A 26,208-nucleotide genomic window follows, 5' to 3' on the forward strand; every position below is an offset into this window, starting at 1 on the left:
CGCGTAGCAGGGATTCTCTACTTTCAACTCCTGTGTAAAAGACAGCATGAAATTATTGTGTTAACATCTTGTAGGGTTTGGCACGTTGTAGTGTAGTGATATTTAAAAGTTTCACACTTGGACTCCTGGAAGAACAATGAGTGTATGAACAGGTGCCTGGCCAGAGCTGCTGTTTGAACAGGCACAGACACGACAGCTGAACAAGCTTCCTGCTACTGTGCTACTTCCCGACGAGCACAAATCACAAGACTTCATCACTAAACAAGCCATTAATTGAAGACACTGCTGTGCTATGCTATCTAATTGACCAAGTGTGCAAAGTAGTATGGCCGCTAGCCAGCCTATAGGAAACTGCTGTGCATGGCATAAGAGGAAAATTCATGACACGTAGAAACAAGCATTACTAGCTACTGAAGCATGAGTTACAGTATGTTAGTGCTGGCCCTTCCTAGCACCACATTAGGAAAGTAGCCAGCAACTGCGGCGTGGCACGGCCGTGCTGACGCGAGCCTGCGAGAGTGGCGAGTGCCTGTCGCTCCTCACACAGCACCTGCTTCCTCTCGAGCTGTGCTGTTGAATAGTCGAGTTTTTTTTAGGATTTCTCTGAACGGACTGTTTCCATTCACCCCGTCCAGTGGTAACTTATCTGTGGTATGGTATTGTAGCCACTGCAAACTATTTCAGAAAAAGCATGATCACACACAGGGATGGTGGTAGATGCTGTTCCCATCCTTTTCCCTCTCCTAGACCTTGCACAGCGCTGGTTTCCCCAGCTGTGTCGTGGAGCTCGGTCATGCGTCAGACCATTTTACTTGCAATTAAAACATAAACCATTGCAGATACAAAAAAATTAATGCCTTTTAAATTCATAGTTAAATTTGCTACAACTTTTGCTCTGCATTTTTTTTTTGAATGGTGTGATATTAAAATTTTTTTTGGAGGTCTGGGAATATAATGTAACTCAATTGTCTAATTATGAGTACTTGTATTCACGAAAATATCTCCCGCCATTGTTAGCTCTCATAGTAGCGAGGTTTCACTGTAGTGAATTATAGATATTTGTTCAGTTCGTACTATCCGTAACTGAGTTAATTTGAATATCAATTAAAAAAATGCAGTTTATCTGGTTGTTGACCTTACAAAATTTTACACTATTCTGTGGCACTGTGCTAATGTTGGTAACAGTACAGGTTGATCAAGTGAAGAAATAATTTCCTTTACCTTTGCCTCAAGTCAGGAATCTGTTGAAGTGACTTGCATCCTTCAGTTGTATTCTTGGTGTGGTGTTTACACGGAACAATACATACGTGTACCTCTGCAGCGTGGCGGGGACAGGAGCAGGACGGGCGGGCTGGCTGCAGGACCACGCAACATGCATCATCATCAAACAATTTCAATCAAGTTGCTGGCAAATGCATAAAATTATAATTTTTATTTATAAACATTTCTCATGATGACAAAAGCCAAAACGGTAACAACACGTGAGCTGAGAGCAGGGTCCTGGAGGCGTGGTCCTCGGCCGGAGAGCGCAACTCTGCTCGTGGCCTCCACAATCCCGTCTCGGTACAAGTACTCAACCACCACCCTTCCTTCGCTGCCGGCAAGAGCTCACCATTACCACATCGATGAACAACTCCCGGGAATGTGGAGCCTCGTTCTCGATAGTGCGTTTTCTAGGAATGATTCAGTGAGGTTCACACAATGGATTGGAGCACCAGCACTCACAGATCAGTAATCGGTAATCGTAAAATAACATAACACTACTTTGGCGTAATGTTTTCCCGCTTAGTTTTAGAGCAAATGCCAGTCAAAGATAAGTACTCATAATCCTGTAAATGTTTAAAAAAATTTTTTAGTAACCCATGGCTGCATATGAACAGTAACTTGGAATGACTGAATTACCTAAAAAAAAAAATATTTCAGAACAAAAGTGTTTATATTGCTTCCCTTCACAGCAAATACACCATATTTACCCAAATAACCTGCACACAATTTTTCGTGAAATAAGTGTTGAAAAAGCATGGTGTGCTGCTTGTTTAAAACTTGAAAAATGCAGCACGGCACAATTTTCGTCAAGTTCCAAGGTTGGTTAACCAGCTGTTGCTCAGTGGAGGAAGGACATCTTGCACGTGGTTTGTGGATGTGTATGTGGGAAAGAGGCAGTAATTACAGAAGATGTGTGGTTGTGATCTACAGCTATGAAAATGGGATTGTACTGTGGGAAGAAAGTACAGTAAAACTCACTGAAAAAGTTCCTGCATAATAATTTTCCCAGCTTATTAAGTTCACAAAATTATTCCCTTGATCACTTCCATATATCTCTTTGTTTAATTTTTCCCATTAATAAAATTTGAGTTAATAGATGCTTCCCGCATATAACGTTCAGCATTTGTGGATAAAAATAAAATAATAATGTTTAACTTTACATTTTGTAACTATATTTATAGATTTTTTTTTTTTTTTTTTTTTAAATACATTATGTATTTCCAAACTGTAACAAAATAAATTGAACTAAACAAAACAGTTGAAACCTTTGCCGCAGGCTGTAGCAAATTAATTTGAAGTATGTAATTCCCTTTTAAGAAGTTCTTGTTATCATGTCCCTTGAAAAACATCTTAACAGGGATTTACTGTACATTGTCACAAAGTCATATATGACAGAGGATGTAAAAAAAAATTGATTTTGAGTGAGGGTACATTCCAATAAAATTATTTCAAAGGTGATAATTTGCTGTGTAGATTTCACTTGGTCATTTGTGGCCAGCTGTTAAAAGGGCTTTTCTGCAATAAACCAAACAGCTGCGGTCAGTAGCAATTTTACATTAGGGATGCTTTTTTACTAGCATCACAGTAAATCCATAAATAAAATTTTTTCTGCCTGTTATATGCAGGGACATGTATTTACAATAATATTTTTACATGTATTTTACTGAAAATATATTTTTAATAAAAGTTATCTTTTGGCAACAACGAAAAATGCTTAAAAAAATTACAGGCAGACATCAACACTGGTACTAAGAATGCTATTAGTTTTACCAAAAAAATTGTGAAGGTGCTTTATAATTTTGTATAATTACTAAAGTCCAGAATAAACATTTAAAATAAACTTGAAATGTGATCAAGAGTTCTGTTTTAAAAGTTTGGTGCAAAGCTTATTTGGGTAAGTATGGTACGAAAGTACGTGCAGAATGCAGCGCAATTCTGCATAGCACATGAAAGCTGTCGAGACTGGTATACACATACATGGGTACTAGTCACGCCCGTCTGTCCACATACAACACTCCCACCGTGTGCCGTTTCCCTTGCCGAGGCAATAAATGTGCAGCTTATGCACTGGGCCAGTTCACGGACACCAGAGCTAAGGTTATGCACCTGCCACTTTGAAGCAAAGTGTTCGTTAAAAAGTTACCACAACTCGAGTATGGAGTTTGTTCAAGTTACGTCACCAACTTGGATTAGAACCTGAAGTCCCAATCTTGTGCAGTTCTTCACGAAGCTCTGCAGTCATGGTAACGTCGCTTCTTCACTTCTACTGCGTCTCCCGCTGTCTTCCAGTCTCGGTCACCTCGTGTCTCCTCGGCCGCTGCCGGGCCCTCATTGGCAGGTCAGTGCACATTCAAACATGTTGGTAAGGGCCGCATGCAAGATAACTAGATGAAGCATAGTGATAGTATGTCCTCCAGGTTCTTTAGCCCGGAGACGTGTTGCAGTGGTGCGACCAGACAGCGACTGGTACCCAAGCGAGCGAGCACAGCCGGCCAATAGCACGAGCAGGAACTCATCCCGCTAGTTCCGTCCCGGTAAGAGTCGTCCCCCAATGTCCGCGCGCGCTCCCCCGCTGGCTACTCCGCCTTGCCGGCGGGCTTGAGCCTCCACGCACCCAGCCGGTAGCGCAGCCAAATGAGCACCAGGTCTCGCCCCATCTGCAGCCAGCTCCACACCGGGACCACCTTGGAGCCTGCAAGCACCCCCACACCCGCTCCTCACTCACCCTGCACCGGGACGACGCGACCGAGCTCGCGGCCACCGCGGCTCACCTTCTATCTCGGTCCAGGTGACGGCGACCTCTGCGACGGGGATGCCCAGTCGCTCCGCGATGTACAGCAGCTCCACGTCGAACGCCCTGCGAGCAACGGTCGCCACGCTCGCTACGCTCTCACAGCTCTTCCCACGCCACACCTTCTCGCACACACACCGTGTAAGGCACGACACGACGGAACATTTTCTCTCACAGTGCGTGGTTGACTTCCACGTGTTTAATCAAAAGCAATGCACGCAGAATCATACACTGCAACAACGCCACACAACTTTGGAGATCAGACACAAGGCAACAACATCAAATGACTGCTCCAACTTCATCGTAAGCAGACTGCCTGATGGCTGCAGTGTTCTGCGTAGTATGCACGAGCATAAAAAAATTTGCAAAGGCATTTCTTAGTGTAAAGTATTTCATTATTGTTTGTCCTCAGTATGGAGCTGGATACACATACCAATTGGTATGTTTAGTACAGGAAAGGCCTATTTTATATACATTTTCTTTTTCGAAGGTGTATCAGGACGAAAACTGATTTCAAGAATGTGGGAAGAAATTACGGTGTTAATATGTGGCGAGGCATCATGTGGTGCGTGCCATTGAGAGAAAATTTTGTGTTTCATCTTGTCTGAGTATGTGTGCGCTCAGCATAATAAAACAGTCAAGATGTTATACAGGCTGACTAACATCTGTGGACTCTCCACTTTATTCATCCTCTGAGTTGAGCATTCAAGATGGACCAGCCACTACCACTAACTGCAGCCAAAGTCACAGAAAGGCCAATATCTAAAAAAAAATTACATAAAGAGTAAACTAAACAAGGCTGAATAAATTTCTTCATTTACCTGACTGATTTCCAACAGTCTCCTTTCATGAGAGCCTCTCGATGTAGTAGTGAATAAGTCTTTGTACAACTACGATAAGAGTTTTTGTTAAAGGGATCTCAAGCTGCAGGTGACTGTTGCTAGCAGAACTTTTGGAGAGTTTCGAAGCTGTACCAGGGTGACAACTCACGAGATCAAGGGAAAACTGGGAGGTCTCGAATGAGCCATGAATTTTAAAGCAAATATGAAATAGCTTAGTTGAAAAACCCCACACTCTGCCTACAAGCAGCATCACTTATGTTAATTTTGACTACTGTCGCTTAGTGCTAGATGCTGGAAGGGGACATAACAGGGAGGATTGCTGATAACACGCCTGTCACCTTATTTATTATCGTGTTTCTCCAATTTTGAAGCATGGTAACCATTGCAGTCAGGAGCATCACATGATGCTTTGAACATGATGCCAGAGTGCTGCAACAGGCATGCAGTATAGAACCACGCCCCACCCTACTAGTATGTTTCAAAGCAGATGCAAGCTCTTAAAAACTATAAATAATATTCTGGGTGAAATGACTACCATCTGAGGGGATGCATCAATTGAGCAAATCAAAATTACTGAGAAACTTTGCAGTGACTGACTTGAGCTGACATGCAATGTCAGTAAAAATGTATTTAATTTGTTGAAAATAAAAACCAGTTAATTTGAAACTGCAACATTTTAAATCGAACATCGAACAGGGCAATTACTCGAATGACACGTGAGCGCGCGGCAGACCCTACCATCAGCACTCAACAGGATCAGGGCACAGTACGCACCAGCGCTCGACGTGCAAGCTGGAGAAGCAGACACGTGCGGCACGGCGTGTGAGCAGCTTGAAGCCACACTGCGTGTCGCGCACTGAGCGAACGGCCAGCAGCCACACCAGCGCGTGGAAGCCTAGCATGAGCACGGTACGGAACAGCGAGCGGCTGGCTATGGCCTCCTTCTCGAGGTGAGCGCGGGAGCCGCACACTATTCCCAACCGCTGTGCCACATCGCCTGGAGCGGCCGCGTAGTCCGCTGCGGTCATCACACCACTAGCAGGGCAACTGTGGCGTGGAGAAACTGGGGCGTGGAGCAACTGTGGCAAGGAACAACTAGGATGTGGAGCAACTGGGACGTGGAGCAACTGGGGCGTGGAGCAACTGGAGCGTGGAGCAACTGGGGCGTGGAGCAACTGTGGCAAGGAACAACTGGGACGTGGAGCAACTGGGGCGTGGAGCAACTGGAGTGTGGAGCAACTGGGGCGTGGAGCAACTGTGGCAAGGAACAACTGGGACGTGGAGCAACTGGGACGTGGAGCAACTGGGGCGTGGAGCAACTGGGGCGTGGAGCAACTGGAGCGTGGAGCAACTGGGGCGTGGAGCAACTGTGGCAAGGAACAACTGGGACGTGGAGCAACTGGGGCGTGGAGCAACTGTGGCAAGGAACAACTGGGACGTGGAGCAACTGGGGCGTGGAGCAACTGGAGTGTGGAGCAACTGGGGCGTGGAGCAACTGTGGCAAGGAACAACTGGGACGTGGAGCAACTGGGACGTGGAGCAACTGGGGCGTGGAGCAACTGGAGCGTGGAGCAACTGGGGCGTGGAGCAACTGTGGCAAGGAACAACTGGGACGTGGAGCAACTGGGACGTGGAGCAACTGGGACGTGGAGCAACTGGGGCGTGGAGCAACTGGAGCGTGGAGCAACTGGGGCGTGGAGCAACTGTGGCAAGGAACAACTGGGACGTGGAGCAACTGGGACGTGGAGCAACTGGGACGTGGAGCAACTGGGGCTTGGAGCAACTGTGGCAAGGAACAACTGGGACGTGGAGCAACTGGGACGTGGAGCAACTGGGGCGTGGAGCAACTGGGACGTGGAGCAACTGGTGAGAGGAGTAACCGGGGTGTGGAGCAACCAGGGCGAGGAGTAACCGGGGCGAGCAACTGGGGGAAAATATACCATCCAATGTTCTAATAACATAATAAAAACTTGCAAATGAATACACACACACAAATACAGTTATTTAAACAACATTAAAATGAAATAAAATATTAAAACACAGTTTTTCAAAATTGAAACCTAACTTTGTGAAAAACAGTAAAAAAATATATTATGGCTTTTCTAGATGAATCTATATTAAAAATATTCATATCAATAAAGTACAAATACAACACTTAACACTATACCAGCTGAATACTGTCCTTACTGGAAAACAAGTCCTATGAATACTCTGCCAAGTTGGGGAGCGTAGGCACCTGCAGACTACGGTGGCACACGTCTTGCTGTTAATCCACATTCAGTTTCTTTTAGTTTCAGCAGTTTGGTAAAAATTAATGCATTATTTTCAATGTTGGGTAAATACACTATGTACGTGAAAAAATATGACAATACTGTTGCAATGATTGTGCCACATGACAATGTCAAAAGGATTAGAATTTCAACAGGTATCCTGCTTCAGGATCAGCCGGTAGAATCCTCGAATCCTGTCAAATTTTCAGGAATTTGATAAGATTTAATAATCAAGGATTCCAAGTAAGTTTTAAATTCGACACTGGCAACTCTGAAGTTTCCTAAGCTCTAACACCACTCCGCAAACATGCGCGCTCATCACGCCCCACTACACGGCTCTACCGCCACGGCCGCGCAGACACGGCACTCACCCTGCACTAGCTGCTTCAGGCTGGCCTCCAGCTTCGCCAGGTCGCAGAACTGCGTGGCCCCGTCGGCGTCCGCGAAGAGCAGCACTGCCCCGCGCGCGCTCATCATGCCCTGCGTCACACCCAGTGTGTCCACAAGGGAAAAATATTTCGTACCATCTCAGGCGAGAAAAAAGTACTAGATTTGAAAAAAAAAAAGTACTAAATTATAATTTGTTATGGTTTTAACAATTTAGGAAGTTATTATGAAATTGCAATGCTCTAACTTAAATATCACACCACACCACACACATACATTCCGTAGTTTTTAAAAATAATTACGCTTAGTAATAAAACATATTGTGGAGTTACTGTAATATTATTATATTAAAGAAAAAAAGTACCAGATCTGAGCCTAAGTGTACTAGACCACTAAAACACTCCTAAAAGTACTAGATCTGGTTCGAAAGTACAAACTGTGGACACCCTGGTCACACCCGCGAGATACAGCTTCCGGGCACTTGTGCCTCGCCTCTGACACTTACCTGACTGAATAGATGGTACATAACATTAAACATCAAATGTAAGAAATTTGTTAGAAACACATTTCCATCAAACATGTCAATTTAAGCCGGATTTTACAATCTTTTTGCTATAATTATAATATTGAATTTTTTATCCCAATTTTTAACATGTCAACGCATAAATCATATCTCTCAGACGTTCTACACCTTGTCGCAACCACACATCTACTAACAGGCTCTAGTCGGTGAGCGCCGCAGGGAAATAACATTATTTTTTGCTGGTGACTACAACAATCGTGATAACCACACCAGTTCACAGCTGTTGACTTAAACAAGCAGCCAAAGCTCAATCCTATGCTATCTGAAAAACCAAAAAAATTAGCACGGAAGCTTTATTGCGAGATGACGAGGCCTAATCCCCCCTTAATAAAAACAATGCACACATTGATGGCTGTTGTTAGTTTTTTGCGCACCTAATGGCAAGAAAAATTATACATATATTATTTTTTGTCTCACATTGTCACAAAACCAATTTTATCCACTTAAAAAGAAAGGTCATTAAGTATCTACATTTCGCTGCCATTGAGATCACTAGTAACGACGGTGATGACATGACAATGGGGATTCTCGGAATGACTGTGCAGAAGAAACAGGAGCACCCTGATAAAAAAAAACTCTCAGCCGTATCAACCACTTGCACTTAGCCGAGTAAATATCCACCCGAAAGTGAACCCGGACTGCCTCTGTGCAAGGCGAGTGTTCTGAATCACTCAACCAGCGCTGCACTTCATTTAAAGAGTGAAGATGAGAACTTAGGTCAATGTTGCTTCCTGAAACTCTGTACAGTTTCTTAACTCTTGCCACTCGTACAAGCAGCTACGTGCACTCACCAGCCGCACGGCCCCGCCCTTGCCGCGGTTCGTGGCCAGTTCCAGCACGCGCACCGTTTCAGGCCCCCACCGCGCCGTGTACTTGCGCGCCACGCTGGCCGTGCTGTCGCGACTGCCGTCGCTCACCACGATCACCTCGAACAGGAAGCCGGCGGGGCGGCGTGCAGACAGGAAGTCCAGACACTGGTCCAGCATGGGCGGCACTGCAACATCCCCACTCCACACATGCTGCCTTCGTCGCTGGTTCGGCCACTCCTACGGACCGCTCAGTGAGTACCAGCTGCCGTACGACACACGGCATCAATTTTTACACATTTTATCAAGGCGAGAGAATGTAGAAAAAAAAAAGAATAATTCAACAACTTTACACGGGACTACGGACAAGATTATATATGATGAAGTTGCGATAAAAATTAAATAACACCAAAGAGCACATCAATACACCATATAACACCGAAATTCAAGTTAATTCACCAGCCAGCCCTAAAATGCAATTTTATTTACACACACAGTGATTATATATATATATATATATATATATATATATATATATATATATATATGCATGTGTGTGTGTATGTATGTATATGAAATCAAATCCAGTAAGTTTGATGTTTGTCTTTTTGTAAAATTGGGGAATTCTAAACTATTTTTGGCATCAGAAAAGCATTAAATTAGCTTTTGAAGCAACTAATTTTTTTTTTTAATTTTAAGCGCTTCCCATACAATTCTCCGGTCATCTACCCCTCCCAAGATTCAAGGCTGGGTCCCGTCACCGACCCAGAGCAGCAGTGGCAGAGCACTCACGGCGTGTCTTCTCGTCGAAGGCGGGCACCACGACACTCAGGTGGACCGAGTGCTCGTCGTCCAGCGAGGGGAAGTCGACCCGCGCGTTGCCGGCGGCCGTGTTGATGAAGTAGCGCTCCTCGCTGGCGCGCTGCACGAGCGGGTAGGGCGCCGTGCCCTTCGCCAGCACCACGCACAGCTGTAACACGCGCTCCTGCACTTGCCGGCGCCCTCGCCTGGTTCACTGCGGAGCTGCTTCCATTCTGGACAATACGCTCACAACGCAGCTTTTCCATAAATAATTACCCTTTAAAACTAAACAACCATTAAAATTAATTTTATTATTTTAATGTCCGTTCAGTTTCAAAGTATTTATAATGTAGCTGACCTGACCTAATCTACCTTTTCCCCGTTTTGTTAGGTCAGGTCAGTTGCATTATAAATACTTAAAACTATACAACAAGTAAAATTAATTGATATTATTTTTAATTTCCGTTTATTTTGAAGTATTTATAATGTAACTAACCTTACCTAATGGAAAATTTCTGTTATTTAGGCATTCACGCACACACGGCAAAATATAAAATTGCGGCGGTCGAATGATTACATAGGTCTTGTATTGCAAAATAAAAACTGCTATATCTCCAAAAGTAATTGGAATTTCTCATCTCCGCAGGCTGTTTTGAAAAGAGGACGTAAAAGAGCATATAATGAAAGTTATTTCAGATTTTTAAAAAAAATTTTTGTCGATAATCCGTATACTACATATTTACCAAATTTTCTAAAATACTTTTTTTTTAATACTAAATATGTTCCTCTATTTACCCTGCAAACGTGTTCCTTAATTCCTACTGGTTTCTGAGGAATTACAGTTTGTAGGTTACATTAGATAGCCTATGCAGTGGAGCGGCCGTCATTACATTGTGCTATAATTGCGTTGCCAATCCTGTGGTTATCCTTATGGAAGAATGAGCACATTTTGTATTTGGATATTGTAACGCAATGGTAAGTAAATAATAACTTTAAAAAAAAAAATTACATGACTTCCTTCTGTGCATCCAAACCCAAGTGTCAAATCTTGACAGGGATTTTTTTATAGCAGTATGGAGGTGCGAAGTGCCGATTGGGGTAAATATTTACTTAAGCTGTATTTCCGAAAAAATTTTTTAAAAATCCGAAAATACCTTCATTTTATGCTCTTCAACTTCCTCTTTTCATTAAAAGTGGCGGAGGTAAGAAATTCCAAATACTTTAGGAGATATCGAATTTTTAAATTTCATCATAAGTAGTTGAGCGGTATTTGCAAAAAAAAATGTTACAAATCCGAAAATACCTTTATCATATGCTCTTCTACGTCCTCTTTTCATTGAAAGCGGCGGAGATAAGAAATTCCAAATACTTTAGGAAATATCGAATTTTTTAATTTTGCAATACAAGACCTGTGGAACCATTCGAGCGGCGCCATTTTTGTTATTTTGCCGTGTGTTCGTGAATACGTGAATCGTGAATGCGTAATTAATAAAATGGTTGATTAGGTCAGGTCAGTTACATTATTAATACTTTCAAACTAAGCCGACATTAAAAATTATTTTGTGAATTAATTTTAATGGCTGTTTAGTTTTAAAATATTTATAATGTAACTGACCTGACCAAACAAACCCGGACAGAGGGTGAACAGTAAACTAAAATGGTCGATTAGGTCAGGTCAGTTACATTATAAATACTTTCAAACTAAGGTGATATTAAAAATAATGTGAATTAATTTTAATTATTCTTTAGTTTTAAATTATTTATAATGTAACTGACCTTACCTAACAAACCCGTAACAAAGGATGTACAGTAACAACTCACGTAAATTTTTGTGTTACTTATTACTTGCGCAACAATATCAAAATAACAAATAAGACTTTACAATTAGAAACGTTAAAAACTCACCTAAGTTGGAGGCGGTAATTAAACACCGTTTTAAACAATAATTGAACTAAATAATCACGTATTAGTTCATTTGAATTCTGGCCTATCACGAACAATCACGTGACATCATTATCCAATAAAAAAATAGATACTCGTACGTAAACAAGAAACAATGGTGCACGCACGCCACAGGAATGCACTGGTTGTGTGCTGAAATTTAAAAATTTGATATCTCCTAAAGTATTTGGAATTTTTAATCTCCACCGCTTTTAATGAAAAGAGGAAGTTGAAGAGCATATAATAAAGGTATTTTCGGATTTTTAAAATTTTTTTTCGCAAATACCGCTCAACTACATAAGAAGAAATTTAAAAATTCCATATCTCCTAAAGTATTTGGAATTTCTAATCTCCGCCGCTTTTAATTAAAAGAGGAAGTTGAAGAGCATTAAATAAAGGTATTTTCGGATTTTTTTCATTTTTTTTCGGAAATACCGCCCAAGTAAATATTTACCCCGATTGGCTATGTGCGATAGCATGTAACCTGATGTATAGAAGGAACTCTCATTACATGTTTCAAATGTAATAACTCCTTTTTTTTGCACATAACAAGTTGGTGTTTCACACCTCCATACCTACTGCTAAAAATAACTCCTGTCTAGGGTTGACGCTTGGGTTTGGATGCATGGTAGGGACTCAACGTAATTTTTTTTTAAAAATTAATATTTACATTCCACTGAGTCACAATATCCAAATACCACAGGATCAAAAATGCAATTAAAGCACAAAATATCTCCGGTCGCATCAATGCACAGCCTTTTTAATGTAAACAATTAAGAGCAATTTCTCAAAAATCAGTAGGAATTTATGAATGCTGTTGTCAAGGTAAAACAAGGAATGTCTGTAGTTCTGAAAAATACTATTTTCAGAACTTTATTATTTTATTAACGGTAAAGCCACAACGTAATAAAATTACCAATTTCTCAGGTCAACACACATGATTAATACCTCTATGTAGCAGCTTTTGGGAAACAAGCTGAACATAGCTTAAGTGAAAGATTTGTTATGTTAGCTTAGCAATATTACTAACACGAAAAATCTAATAAATTAGATAATTTTTAGAATGGTAATTAGTAGTAAAAATTTAGCTGACCTGACTTAACCTACCCACACTTTTAATTTGTGTTGTTATTCCCTTATTTCCTAGACGCCGCTAATATGTGGTAATACCCAAAATTGTATGGTTAAGTCCGTGTTTTCAAATAAAACAACGAATCCATGTATTTACCAATTGTAAGGGCCATACTGTCATTCAAGTAAAATAACTCAATTTATAGTTTTTTTTTCCCCCCACAAAACACCAAATTATGCAACTACGTTATATCAAACACATTCGTACTTACAAGTATGAACAATAATAAAGACACGCATGATACACCACATAAAAATGTGCAAAGATCCAACATCATGAACACTTTACAGCATAAACCGTACGTGTCAAATGCCACGTACAAATCATTGGAATAACCAACGAGGCAGCATCAACAAAATTGTAAACAAACATGGAGGAAAACACATGCCAAATGAAAAAGCAATTGTAGCCATCGAATGTTTTAAATGGCCAAGAAAGAAAAAGTATTAGTTAATTTTATATATATATACACACACATACATATATAATTTTAACGAAGGCTACTATACATATTTTTATCGTGTGGAAAAAATATTTAAGTACTAGCATATTATCATCTCTCCCCAAAGATTCTTCCAACGGTGTGGGTAAACACACAAATGAGTGCGTACAAATGGCCTCACTTTGGGTTAGACAATTAATTATGTAGGTTAACCTCTATGTAAAAGTTTTGCGAAAATAAAATCAATTTGTGTATGTGTTTATTCCTACTAGGCCACAGTTAGGTAGGTAATTACATGAGATACATATGTATGGATACTGTTGTGATGAGTAAATTATAATAACATATAAAACACAGTAGTAACTTTAATTATTTGTTAACGAAAATATCTCAGGTTAATTTTAATAATAATAAAATTATTTATTACTTTCAAAAATTCCTAACCATTTGTTGGCACTGCAGAACACATATAAATTAAAAATATCTGGAGTGACGATGCGCACATTCATATACTAATCAAATGTCTCTTTGGTCCGGGTTCAAAAAACTCTTACACAGGTTCAGTTTGTAAATAGGTTTCATATAAGTTTTTTTTACCGTGGCTAGATAAAATTACTTAGGTCGGTAGAGCTCTGATCATAGAAAAGAGAGGGAGGGATAGAAAGGCCACTCTTTGTATCATGCTCTGAATAACAGCTAGAACGCTATTTGCAGCGCTGTTGTGGCCGTGCACAGTACTAACTGTATAAACATTGGTGAAAGAATGACCTAAGTAGCTATTTAGTCTAAAACCACCTATGTCACAAGCTGTCATTTTCGTACACGTGGCGGCATTGTATTTTACTTAATACGTAATTTTATACTCAATTTAACAATTGACGCCGTCCCCGCTACCTCTGATTATTTAAACGTAATTTTTGTCCGGTTCGTGTTCTCAGGGAGGGTTCGGCCTTGTGGCTAGAGGTAGGGGTCAATGCAGTAGGGCCCCCCGAGCTGTTGAGGCCACTCGGGACGCCTGAATAATAACACAAAACTTCTTCAGATAGTTGATGAATTTAATACAGCACAGCCCAATACATGGTGCTGCCCGTTCTGGCCGTAACGGTTTGCCCGACGCGACTAGTCACACGCGCAGCTCACTTCCTCAGTGGTGGCTCACGATTCTTATGCGCGTGAGGGGCAGACTCGTATACGTGACGCGAAAGTTACAAAAGACACTCTGACATGGCACACGATATTTTGAAGCACAATACACTACACTAATACCTAGCTCTGGATAAACTGGGCTAGCAACACGTAGGCCCGTGTCTCCGGCGACTCTACGTGGTGTATAGGTGTGTCCCAGGGACTGAATCGTTATTAAGTTTGGTGGCGCACTGCTGTACGACGGTGATACATAAGCCCTGACATGACGAATTACATTTAGGCGAACAACTATTCCACTAACATATTACACTTGATAAACTGGGCTAGCAGCACGTAGGCCCGTGTCTCCGGCGACTCTACGTGGTGTCTAGATGTGTCCCAGGGACTGAATCGTTATTAAGTTTGATGGCACGTGTCGCCTGCTGGCTGCCCCGTGCGGGCCAAAACTAAGTAGCCTGTAGGCTAGGTTGGGCGTGAAGCGCCGACGTAAAACCACATACTCTCCCCACAGTACTTACGTATGACGTGGAACACTCATCTCGGAGCACTGATTGAATTAAGTTAAGTACCTCATGGTAAATTGAGGCCGACCGCGGAACTGTACAAAAGGTTGAAAAGAAATTACACTATGGAAAACTACATGTCGGTGAATGCAAAGGTTGAAGGTTCCGCGTTGCGCGCAGGCTGCCGGCCTGGTTGAGCTCTCGAAGGACACTGACGGTGTCGCCGCGCGCGACCCCCCTCCCCCGCCAGCCCTCCCGCGGAAACGTGTGAATTTCGCGGGAAACTGAACCGGCCAGGTTCGGGACAAATCGCACGGTGAAACATGGTTTTGCAAAGACTGAATTATTAATTAATGAAAAATAATGTTTAATAAAATCCTGTGGAAAAACATAATTATAACAATTTGTTGTAGTGCGGCGGAAGGATATGCCACACCCGGCCGGATCCTTCCGCCGGCGCAGCACTCGTTGCACGGCGATCGCCTCGACGCATGCACTACACTTAGCTGCGCGCACGGGCGCGTTCAGTGCACATGCTTCTAGGAGACGTTGATGAGGCATAGCGGTCTATGCGACATAGAGGAGCATTGGCGGTCGGCGTCACAATGTACCTCAATGAAAATATGGCCACTAAATAATTGAATAAATAAACGCCAGATATTTTCCAGTTTCCACCTACGAAGCAATAAGCAAGTAGCACGCAAATAACCAGGGCCGGCGCGTCCATATAGGCGAACTAGGCAACCGCCTAGGGCGCCAAGTAGCTGGGGGCGGCGCAGCACGACACATAACAGCTGATATAATATGTTTAACGATTATTGAAACTAGATGAAAATTGATTTTTGTAACTGTTTGGAATGTTTATATTGATATAAGTAATTATTTAAAGTCCACTGTGACCTGTTTATGATTTGTAATAAGTAAAAAAAGTAAAAAAAAAAAAACACAAGCCTGCTTACATTTGATTTTTGACAAACTCTTAGGCTTACGTGATGTATTTTGAGGCAAGGAAAATTTTTTTTGGGATGTCCGTCGAGTGGGGGTGGGTGGGGGGGCATTAAGGTTTTTCGCCTAGGGCACCAATTTACCTTGCACCGGCCCTGCAAATAACCTAAAGTCCTAAACAAAAATACGAAAGAAAAATTGCCGCCATTACAAATGAGCCTTGGCAACGAATCGTAAGCAAACATTGAGCAGTGAGCACACTAGTGGTCTTACGGCCGTGCACACAAACAAAACGTTGTTCAAGCATCTCTCTAATGAGTGCACATCCCGTGGCTCTGATGCTCTCTCTCATCAGACCACTGGGTGATTACAGTTGTGTGTAAAATAAAGTATAAAATTATATTCTCATAGTTAAAATTTACAATAGTTCAATTCATCAATGTTTATTTTGTAATTAGGCCGCAAAAATAACGATGTGTAGATGAGATACGTGATTACTAGCGAAATGGTGTAACTGACTCTGACATTCCTTACTCACGTATATTTTTCACTCCTATTAACTTTATATTTTTAGATAAAGCCCCATTAATACTTATTTACGTCCTAACAATACAATTATATCATCCTTTAGTGCGGATGCCTATATTTTTCTAGTTATATTATTATTCGTCGACGTCTTGTAGGAGTTCATTCATTAACAGGCTATTTCATTTTCTCTAAAACTTCTTAAATTAAGTCCTCTTAACAATGCGTGACAGATTTTAAACTACGGCTCCTGATTGGCCGAGAACTAAAGACAGTTACATTATTTAAAGTCAAACACATTAAATCCGCGCGCAACAATAGCGCGGAACACAAAATTTCTCATTAAATTCAAATAAATAAATATTGGAATACATTTCTCATTAAATAAAAACGGTGACAAATTAACCGTTTACCGTTAAATTGTCAATAGCTCCTTAGAGGGGTCTTTGCAATTGTTCGTCTCAACGTTCATTTCTGTCCATAGAGTATTAATTACATAGATATACACATTAAAAATAAACAGTTTTCGAGTAATTAAATTAATTACGTAGATCAAACAAATATCAATTGAAATAAATAATTATCTGGGCGAGAAACATATAATGTTACAGTACAACGGATACAATATTTAATAATAAAGCATGGTAACTTTGATGATTTTCTTTATTGAGCTTTCTTTATAAACGGTCGCAAATTGAATAATTAGCCTCTAATACCACAACGTTTTACAAATACTGCCGATTTTGGTGGTACTGGTACCATATAATATAGATAGCTGTGTATCTCTGGTATGGTATCAACAGAAGAACTACTTATGCTCGAATGTTTTATATAAGCTAGAGTTTGAGATAATTCACACATATTTATGTTTTTAGATATTCATCCCAATTCTTGGCATTATAGGGCATACAATTACTATCTCCAGCTTAAATACTCAAAATGTCTTGTAGCTGTTAAGAGAAAATCGCCAATTATTTTACATTGGCAACTATGAGTCACAATTAATTATCACACTAACCGCCAAAAATTAACTTCAAGTGCCCAAGGTAGGGCTCCGACATGCAAGCGAGTATAATAGCTGTGGCTTAAAATATGAAAAAAAAAAAAAAAAAAAAAGGAAGATGGCTTTAATTTCCCACCAAAATTCACTTGAAATAGAAAAGTCTGGCGCATTTTTTTTTTTTGCGTATAATGAGCTGTCAGATAACTTTTTTAAATAGACTTTTGAATAAGGGGAGTCTAGGGGATTCCGAAACGGAATAGTTTTATGTTTAAAATCAATGCTTCGGGCCAATTTGCAAATATTATAATTTGCACTCATTGCATAGAAAAACATTAACATTTAATTTAATATAGCTAAAAATAATTGAATATTTTCTACCTGTGAGAAAAGTTAGATTTAATATCTGTGAAAAAATATATATTGGTAACATGAAACTTCAAGAAGCATTTAATTTTAACCTGAAAAGTGTTTATTCTGTGAGACATCATTTAGTAGTTTTATTACTAAAAAAAAAAAAAAAAAGAAGAGCTATAAATTTTAATTTTTTCTCGGAATTAATTTCTGTATAAATTCTTTTGGATTTCTTACTTAGGCATTCCAGTATATGTTCGTGTCAAAACAATTCACGTGGCAAGCCACGCGCATTTGCCGAGACTTTCTGCCATAAATAACTGTATATTTACTAACTTGTCAGCTATTATCAGTTGGCACTATAATTTGCTCTTTAGATGTAATATGATACATATTGGGCCTTAAATTCGTATCCTAGCCATCACAATTTCCATGCACGATTGGCCTACACAGAAATATATAAAGTCATTAAAATATGTTGATAAAAATTTAATGAAAATTAATGATTATCTGTTCAACGATACGAAATAAGACTACATTATTATTTTGCATGCCTCCGTAGATTATATTTAGTGCTTCTTAAAATATTCCACAATTGGTTGATCAGTTTCGGGCTGAATAATCCGTTTCTGAATTGTGAAAATTTTAATTTTACGTTATCCCGTTAATTGCTTGAAGTCCACGTCTTAGTTACACAAAGTAACGATTGATAACTAGAGACCGGAAAAATTCGCGAATTCATTTCGCGATAGGCTAAAATACAAATAGTTATACCTCAGTGCTGTCTCTGCTATTGGCTCACAAATCACGTGGATGACTCTGGGCCAATGAGAAACACCCGACCAAAGCTTTATCGAATCACAAGCTGCTACGTTGGAACGCCTCACAAGACAGCAGCCAATGAGTGGGTGGGATTTGACCGAGTGTACGTATAACTATGGAGTTCATCCAAGTCATTAAACAGCGAATTTTTCCGGTCCCTATTGATAACCATTCACAGGCGTTCATAATAATTTGATTTGCCAATTTCATGTTTATTGATTTTTTTTCTCGTACACAGAAAATAAATTCTTTGGAAACCAGACGTCATGGCGATGGTTATTTTTACATAATATATCAAATACGTTTTCCGAGATAATACTGAGTAAATTCTTTCGAAAACTGAAGTACTTTTTAATTGATGTTTAATTAAAGCATACATTTTTTAACCATTGAAAAGATAACCCGATATTAGGACTTTATTTTGTTTTATTATGCTTATTAATGTGCACAGTTGATACTAGAAATCTATTCAGGCAACTGGGACAACACAAAGCATAAATTCAAAAGTAAGAATCCGAACCCAGTATTATTGCGAACACTATTTTGTAGTGATACAGTTGCTTTCATGTAAGTGTACAGAGGCACAAACATCTGTAATTTTACATTAATATTTCTGTGCCATTTACAACAAAAATATCCCCAGTGAAATCACGTCACTCGCCCCTGGCTTCGCGGTGCATGCTGTCCGTGAAGCTGCTCCGTCGTGCGTGCAGCATACCACCCAGGTGCCCCCGCGCAGCACTCTGGGGGACCGCGGAAGACTGCCATACTGGAAAACTACCATAATTCAAGTATTCCGCCTGGTCTCTTCGAAAAAGGCGGAAAAGTACACAAACGGATAACTGCCATAACGAGACGGAATTCTACCACATTTTCTTATACACTCCATGAAATGAGTAAAGCAGCATTGCTTTCGAAGTAGTGTATAGAATACTCGGTAGGTATCGCTGTCAACACTCTGGCTGTTTCTCAGGTTAACAGATAACGCTTCTGTCATAGTTGCAATCACAAATCACCGCATATTAGAAACAAATGTTTCCAAAAATGTGTTATAGGTAGCAGTAGTGTATTCTTATTATAAAGATTTGTAAAACAAAATATGTAGTTTTCCATTATAGTACTTTTCTGTCGCTTCTGTCAAATCTTAATAGGACGAAGGGGAATTTTGCCAAAATTTCTTATACATTCTACGGAATGAGAAAAACGGCCTTACTCGTAAAATCGTAATGTAACTAGTTTCATAGAATTTACATTTTTCCACACAGGAACAATTAAAGTGTTAATCCAACGCAATTATTCAAGGATTTTCTTGTGTAATGTTTTCATTATTAGGGTTACAGGACACAAAAAAAAACTCGGATATTAAGGTTTTAAATATCTATATTAAATTATTTAAAGTCTACAAAATGTATTTTTAAGATGCTGAAATACGAGGAAAATATTTTTGTATAGTATAGAATGTTGGTAGGCTTTGCACGGGCTTGCAGTTTTTCAAAAATAAACTCTGCTAAAATTTAATAATTTAGCTTCATTAAAACTGTCTGATCAATTGAACGAATCATGACATAAAATAACAACAAAAAACATATTAACACATATAAATAACGTTGCTACAAAAACACGAAACAACACAACACACAGATAGATAAAGATTAATAATGTCCATGTTAACTAATTGGTTACTTTGGTTTTCACAAAAAATCTTAAAACAGAAACTAAAATGATGTGTACATAATTAATATGTATATTACAAAAGTTAAAAATAACATTTTAAGTTTTTCACCAATGAATGTTTCTAGGTTATTCAAAAAGAGTTATAATTTTTTACGCAATTTATAGTTTTAAAAGTGTCACCAATTCTGTAACTGCAATTTGGAGTTCTTAATCCAAATCGAGTCATTATGTATGAACCAACAAAAATGGTAATACGATGAATATAATAAAAAGTGCATCACTGATTGAACATATAATAAATAGAAAATGCAAATAGTTTATATAGGTATGTGGCATATTCAAAATAATTTAAATTCCTGAAATATTTAAATATTGATTTAAGAACTTTTTCTGGATACTTTTAATTCTATTATAATTAAAATTAGTTGATGCAGAGAAAGTTATAAATTTAATAAGACCTAAAGATCTTCACGTGTTGCTAATAGTATTATCTACATGTTGGTGAAAAAAAAGCTTGGTCTTAAAAGAGGACACCACTTTTAATGTCATTACTTACTATGTGATCATTCTGATTAATTAAATTAGTTTTTTGACTAAAGGTTATACAATAAATGCTATCGTAATTCAGAGACGTTTGTTAACTTGAAAATCAGATCCGGACAGCTGAAATACCTTGCTGAATAGTTACACAAGCATATTTCCCAATTATATATATTTTTTCATCAGCATCTTTTTTTTGATCAATTCTGATTACAGTTGGAATAACATTTATTAAATATAAAGAGTAGTTGAGATAAACAACTACTTTGCGGAACACTTAATACCGTGAAATTGTATTTGCAAATTTGACGAGGCCTAAAATTAATAATTTTTTAATCATAAGATTGGTGGAAAGTATCAAAGGCTTTGCTCATGTTGAAATAAATAGACGATCTTCCTGATTGAAAACTATGTGGTTTTTCAGAAATAATATTTTTAGGAATACAATTCATGTGCCTATAAATATCTTTTTAGTCAAAAATTTCTAAAATGCTACATAACAAAGGTATTGGTCAATAGTTTGTGACTAAAATTTAACTGCCAATAATAATTAAAGAAAATATATACCGATAAATGGTTAAACACACAATATCGGTATACAACCACTCACTGACCACTGACTCATAAACACTTAATTCAAATATTTTATGTTCAAAAGCAAAATTTTTTAAAATATTTGTTTGAGCTTTATTTATAACATGTTGGAATGATAATGCTACAGTTACTAAAAAAAAAAAAAATGCAAAACTCCGTTCCCCCGGAGAAACCCCCGGAATGGCCACCGCATGGGGAGCCCAAGAAAAGAAACGGGCTCCCCATTTGGAAGCCACCTGGAAGGTTTTTTTCTGTTCCACCCACCGTTTCTTTGGTAGCCTGACTTGTTACAAGGGATTGTATTCCTACCAGAGAAAATGCCGCCATTATCTCTGGGCAATCCGCCTTGGAGGAGCCGGGGCGCGAACCCGGGTCCTACAAGTCACAAGGCAGGCGCTCTACCCCAGAACCAGAGTGGTAGAGCGGATACTTGCAGTCTTCCTAACACTGACAAGATGTTATTCCACGAGTTTACTGAAGTTTCGTGTGTCAGTGTCCTTAACACGTGCAGTACGTGCAGTAAGTAACATCTTACCTCGGTAACGAACAAATTTATGTGTTCTTATGTTGTTCGTTCAGCATGAACTATGAAATTTCATAACATTGAAATATAATTTGTATAACTAGTCTGGCAATTTTTTTAGTAGTTTTCCTGCAAACAAACTTACAGTCCCGCTGTACAATAATTATATAGAAATATAGACTAGTAAAAAAAATGTAATAGTTTGACTGTCGATGGTCAAGTTATAGTGAAATAAATGAAAGATATCAAAAGAGTGTGTTTATTTTGCTAACAAGCATGAGGTTATTGTATAAACATTTTATTTATATGTTTTTAAAGCCACAGAAAAGTTAAAATTTTTTATGTCAATTTTGGCTTTCTTTTGTTTTACCGTGCTTAATATGCGCAGTTAATACTGGGAGGCTATTCAAACAACTGTTTAAAATAGGCGTTCTAAAAATCTTAAATTAAATACTAAAAATATAATAGTGTTGAAGATGTCAAATTAAAATATACATTTTCATACTGACATCGCCGAAATTTCAGGTAATGATAGTACTACTACTACTACAACTACTACTACTACTACTACTACTAATACTACTACTACTGACATTAAATCGATCAGATTGTGAAGACTAAGAATTTAGATGACACTAGTTTTGTGAGATTTGCTTACTTATTTAGAAATATTACCATGACTTGAATACAACTATATTTTATTGGAACTTGCAGTAGGCCCTATTTCGGAGTGCAGAATTCTTGGGGCATAAATGTTTTTTTTCATGCAGTGAAACACTCAGAAACTTAATTTAATCATCGGGATTATTAAACATGAACTTCTTTGAGTACACAAACACAGAAAGGTTTTTTAAATAACTTCCCTATTTAATTATTTGTAATTTTAATTGTAACAAAATTTGGAATACGGTGTTTTAAATATTTTAGTTGTGTAATATTTCTACGAGTAATAGTATAAAACATGTATTATTTTTTAACTGTTACAGTAGTATCAAAAACTTCATTTAATGTTGTATGTATGTTTATTTCCGTACAAAAACATATTTTGTAAAAGTAAAATATCCTTCAACAAGAGATTTCACTTTTCTTATAATTTTGTTGTTTTAAATTAAGGTAGTGGAGGGTAAGTGTGCGCAGGCGGGAAAGTGTGCGCAGTGATGTTTTTCAGTAATTGGTAACACTGGTGCAGCAACTGACATGCTAGTATTGTAGCGAGTTGGGAAAGAAGCAAGAACAATGAACAGCGAAGATTCCTAATCGAATTCTGCGATTTGTACACGTAATATACCAGTTTTCACCGTATATAATGTAATATTTTGGTATGTTAATATAAGAATTGGAGGATAAAATAACAGGAGAAGAAACAAAGACGCAAGAAAACACAAACGTGTCACAAATAGAAACCATTCCAATTGCTGGTACTTCGTCAGGACCAACTGTCTCAGTCACAGCGATCTATCACTTGCCCAAAGCACAAAAGCAAACCAAAAGGAAAAGAATTGGTCAGAAATCTAGATTTTAACTGCAGCACCTTACAAAAATTTGCTCTTAGAAAAAAAGAAACTTAAAGAAGAGGACGAAAAAAAAATTGAAAATGCGAAAGCAAGAGCTGAAAGAAAGCTAATCAAGTCAAACACTCAGTTTTTGAAAAACAACAAAGAAGAGAAATGTGAAACATCGAAGATACTTACAGCCAAATGCAAACTAACATTCAATACGAGAAGTGCGTCCGATCAGCAATCTCCTTCACAAGACTACATCTGCCCTGGATGTGATGAATCATGCAGTGATGAGGACTGGCTGCAATGTTGTGAGTGTAGTGAATGGTGGCATGGACTTTGCTCATCTTATGAAGGGTGCGGAGTTTTTTATTGTGATTATTGTTTAAAGAATATGTGATGATTTTGACTGGGTGCGAGTAGTGTGCGTAGGGAATAGTAGCATCAGATTTATTGGTTGTATAAAAAGAAATTCTAAATGTTTTAATTATCAAAATAATATTTTACGTTTATGTATCAATGTATAAATGTTCGTCCAGTATAATTTTATGTGTAAAAGTGAATACAGTAGGTACAGAAATATAAAGTATACAATGTACAACTGATAAGAATTATGCGCACACTTACCCGACATGCTGCGCACACTTACGCTCCCACAGAGGGTAAGTGTGCGCAAATGCCGACTTTTACCATTTTGCTCATTAAAAGAGAATCTCCTGCTGTACAATTACTTGGGCTCTCCAGGACATTCTCGAATAATTATTCTATCATCCTGTATTATTAATTTTCTTCAAATGCGTATTGGTAAATATTTATGCCAAATATTCCACTAAATGCGCACACTTACCCTCCACTACCTTATTATGTTCGAACTTTTCCTTCATTTTAACCACTTAAGTAGATATCATAATTTTGCTGTGAAATTAAATACTCCATACATATTACACCTGATATTTTGAGATTATTACGCAAAAATATGGACTAACAACGACGAGACTGTAGCAACTAGAACAGTAAATAAAGAGGAAATATACTTTCGAAAACTCACAGAATTGAATTTTCAGTACTTTTACAAGGAATTGTTTGCAATACTAAAATAAAGATATTATAACATTGTACATTACATTGCTTTGGTTATTTTTGTATATAAGAAATACGGTTTATATCGGTATAACTGAGTATTTCTTACAAAAAGTAACTAATAATTTTATACTTTAATTGATGTGTTCATTCGGCATAGTTAAAAAAACAGGGAAAAGATAATCGATCGAATATTAAATATTTGTGGCAAACAGAATAACTCAACGATGAAAAATAACAGACAAAGATTGAAAATTCAACGGCTATACAGAGACGCACAGGTGAACCCAGCGCTGTGAATAAACAGTGATGACAGCACGGACGAACACTGTAAGCAACAGTTAAGCGAAAAAATAGACATTTTGAAAACCACAACGATGATAGCGCAGAATTACACAGTACATATATGATTTCTATGAGACCAGTTGCGACGTTTTGGGAAAGAGATCTGTTCCCTTCTTAAGGCACAAACAGACTGAGGTTTGTCATGACATACAGTTTAATGAGAAATGGCGTATGTCATTAGTGTTTTGTTTGTTTTATGTGTATATTTGTTTACACTTCTGTTAACAAGGCACAGGTATTAGTGCAGAGAAGCTTACTCAAAAAAGGAACCTGTTTCTGTAACAATTAGTGTCAAGAGCATAGTGAAGTAAGCGAAAAAGGAAGGGGGGGGCGGGAGGTTGAGTAGGGTTGCCAGATTTATTTAAACAAAGAATTTTATTTTATAAAAATTACAATGGCAGGAATTTCAAAAATCGCTTAAGGGATCGACAACTAGCCTAAAAATGTATTTTCAAGCATTTAACTTTGTAAAAGAGTTTCCGGAGGAGGGACAGGCTTCTGCCCTCCCCTTCCACAAATACTGTCTACACCCATGGAAAATGTGTAGACAAAATCACATGTAGTTATACGCACTAGTACACGATATACTCAAAACACATGAATTAAAATTTTGGTGACTGTAATTTTTGAAGAAAATAGTATGTTGTATCTATAATATTAGATGTCAATAATTTTTCAAGACATGTAATGATAACCCACATGGAGTACTCTAGTCTGAAACTATGTATTTGTACTGTTTTGCAATGATCGTACAGTCTGTAGCATGGGGCATCAATTCAAGGCAACCTGAATATGAGAAAAGATACACTATCCAAGTTTATGGACCGAGTCGTAAGACACTAGATTCATATTCCAGAGAACACAGGTTCAATCCCGGCTGGCCATTGTCATATCGTCTTAAAGTCTTATAATTAATAGCGAAACATATAGCTACCATAATTAACAAAAAGTTCCGTATCATCTTGCTTTAATATTTTGCTAACTATATAGGCTTCGGCCTGAGACGCACTTAAGAGTCTTTCCTACCTAGACCTCCCAAATAGGTACACTTAGTTTTATTTAAGGTTAGGAAAAAAATTATGTTCAGTGTAGCTCACGACTCAGACGTGATAGCGCGGTGACGATAAACCCATTGCCCTTAGAGCCACTCGAGGTATATACAACCCTGCACAGCGAGCTGCCGCCTAACAATACATGTTGAGAAGTGTTCAAAGATGGCGGCGACGCGTGCGTGGGCAACACACGGGCAATTAGAGCGTCATCACGTCTCATCAGCAGGAGCAGGAGGCCGAGCGAACAAGGGGGAGGGGGGTGACGTGACGCATGAGCTGCCGAGAACAAACACGACTAATCGATACGTGCGCGGGGCGAGTGTGCGCGCGCAGCGGCCGGCCAGT

At 38.8% G+C, this 26,208-nt stretch overlaps 1 protein-coding gene across 1 annotated transcript; it reads right to left on the minus strand.

Moving 5' to 3' along the window:
• Positions 1-1,413: 1,413 nt before the first annotated feature.
• On the minus strand, positions 1,414-13,195 carry LOC134536192 (dolichyl-phosphate beta-glucosyltransferase). Its single transcript, XM_063375841.1, has 7 exons — positions 13,031-13,195; positions 9,738-9,915; positions 8,931-9,133; positions 7,541-7,649; positions 5,674-5,917; positions 4,038-4,123; positions 1,414-3,958 (listed from the first exon to the last, which is right to left on the minus strand). The coding sequence occupies exons 1-7, from the start codon at positions 13,094-13,096 to the stop codon at positions 3,843-3,845; spliced, it is 1,002 nt and encodes a 333-aa protein (XP_063231911.1). The 5' UTR covers positions 13,097-13,195; the 3' UTR covers positions 1,414-3,842.
• Between the last annotated feature and the right edge of the window lie 13,013 nt (positions 13,196-26,208).

This window comes from Bacillus rossius, chromosome 10 (genome assembly GCF_032445375.1).
Source record: "Bacillus rossius redtenbacheri isolate Brsri chromosome 10, Brsri_v3, whole genome shotgun sequence".
Classification (NCBI taxonomy): Eukaryota; Metazoa; Arthropoda; class Insecta; order Phasmatodea; family Bacillidae; genus Bacillus; species Bacillus rossius.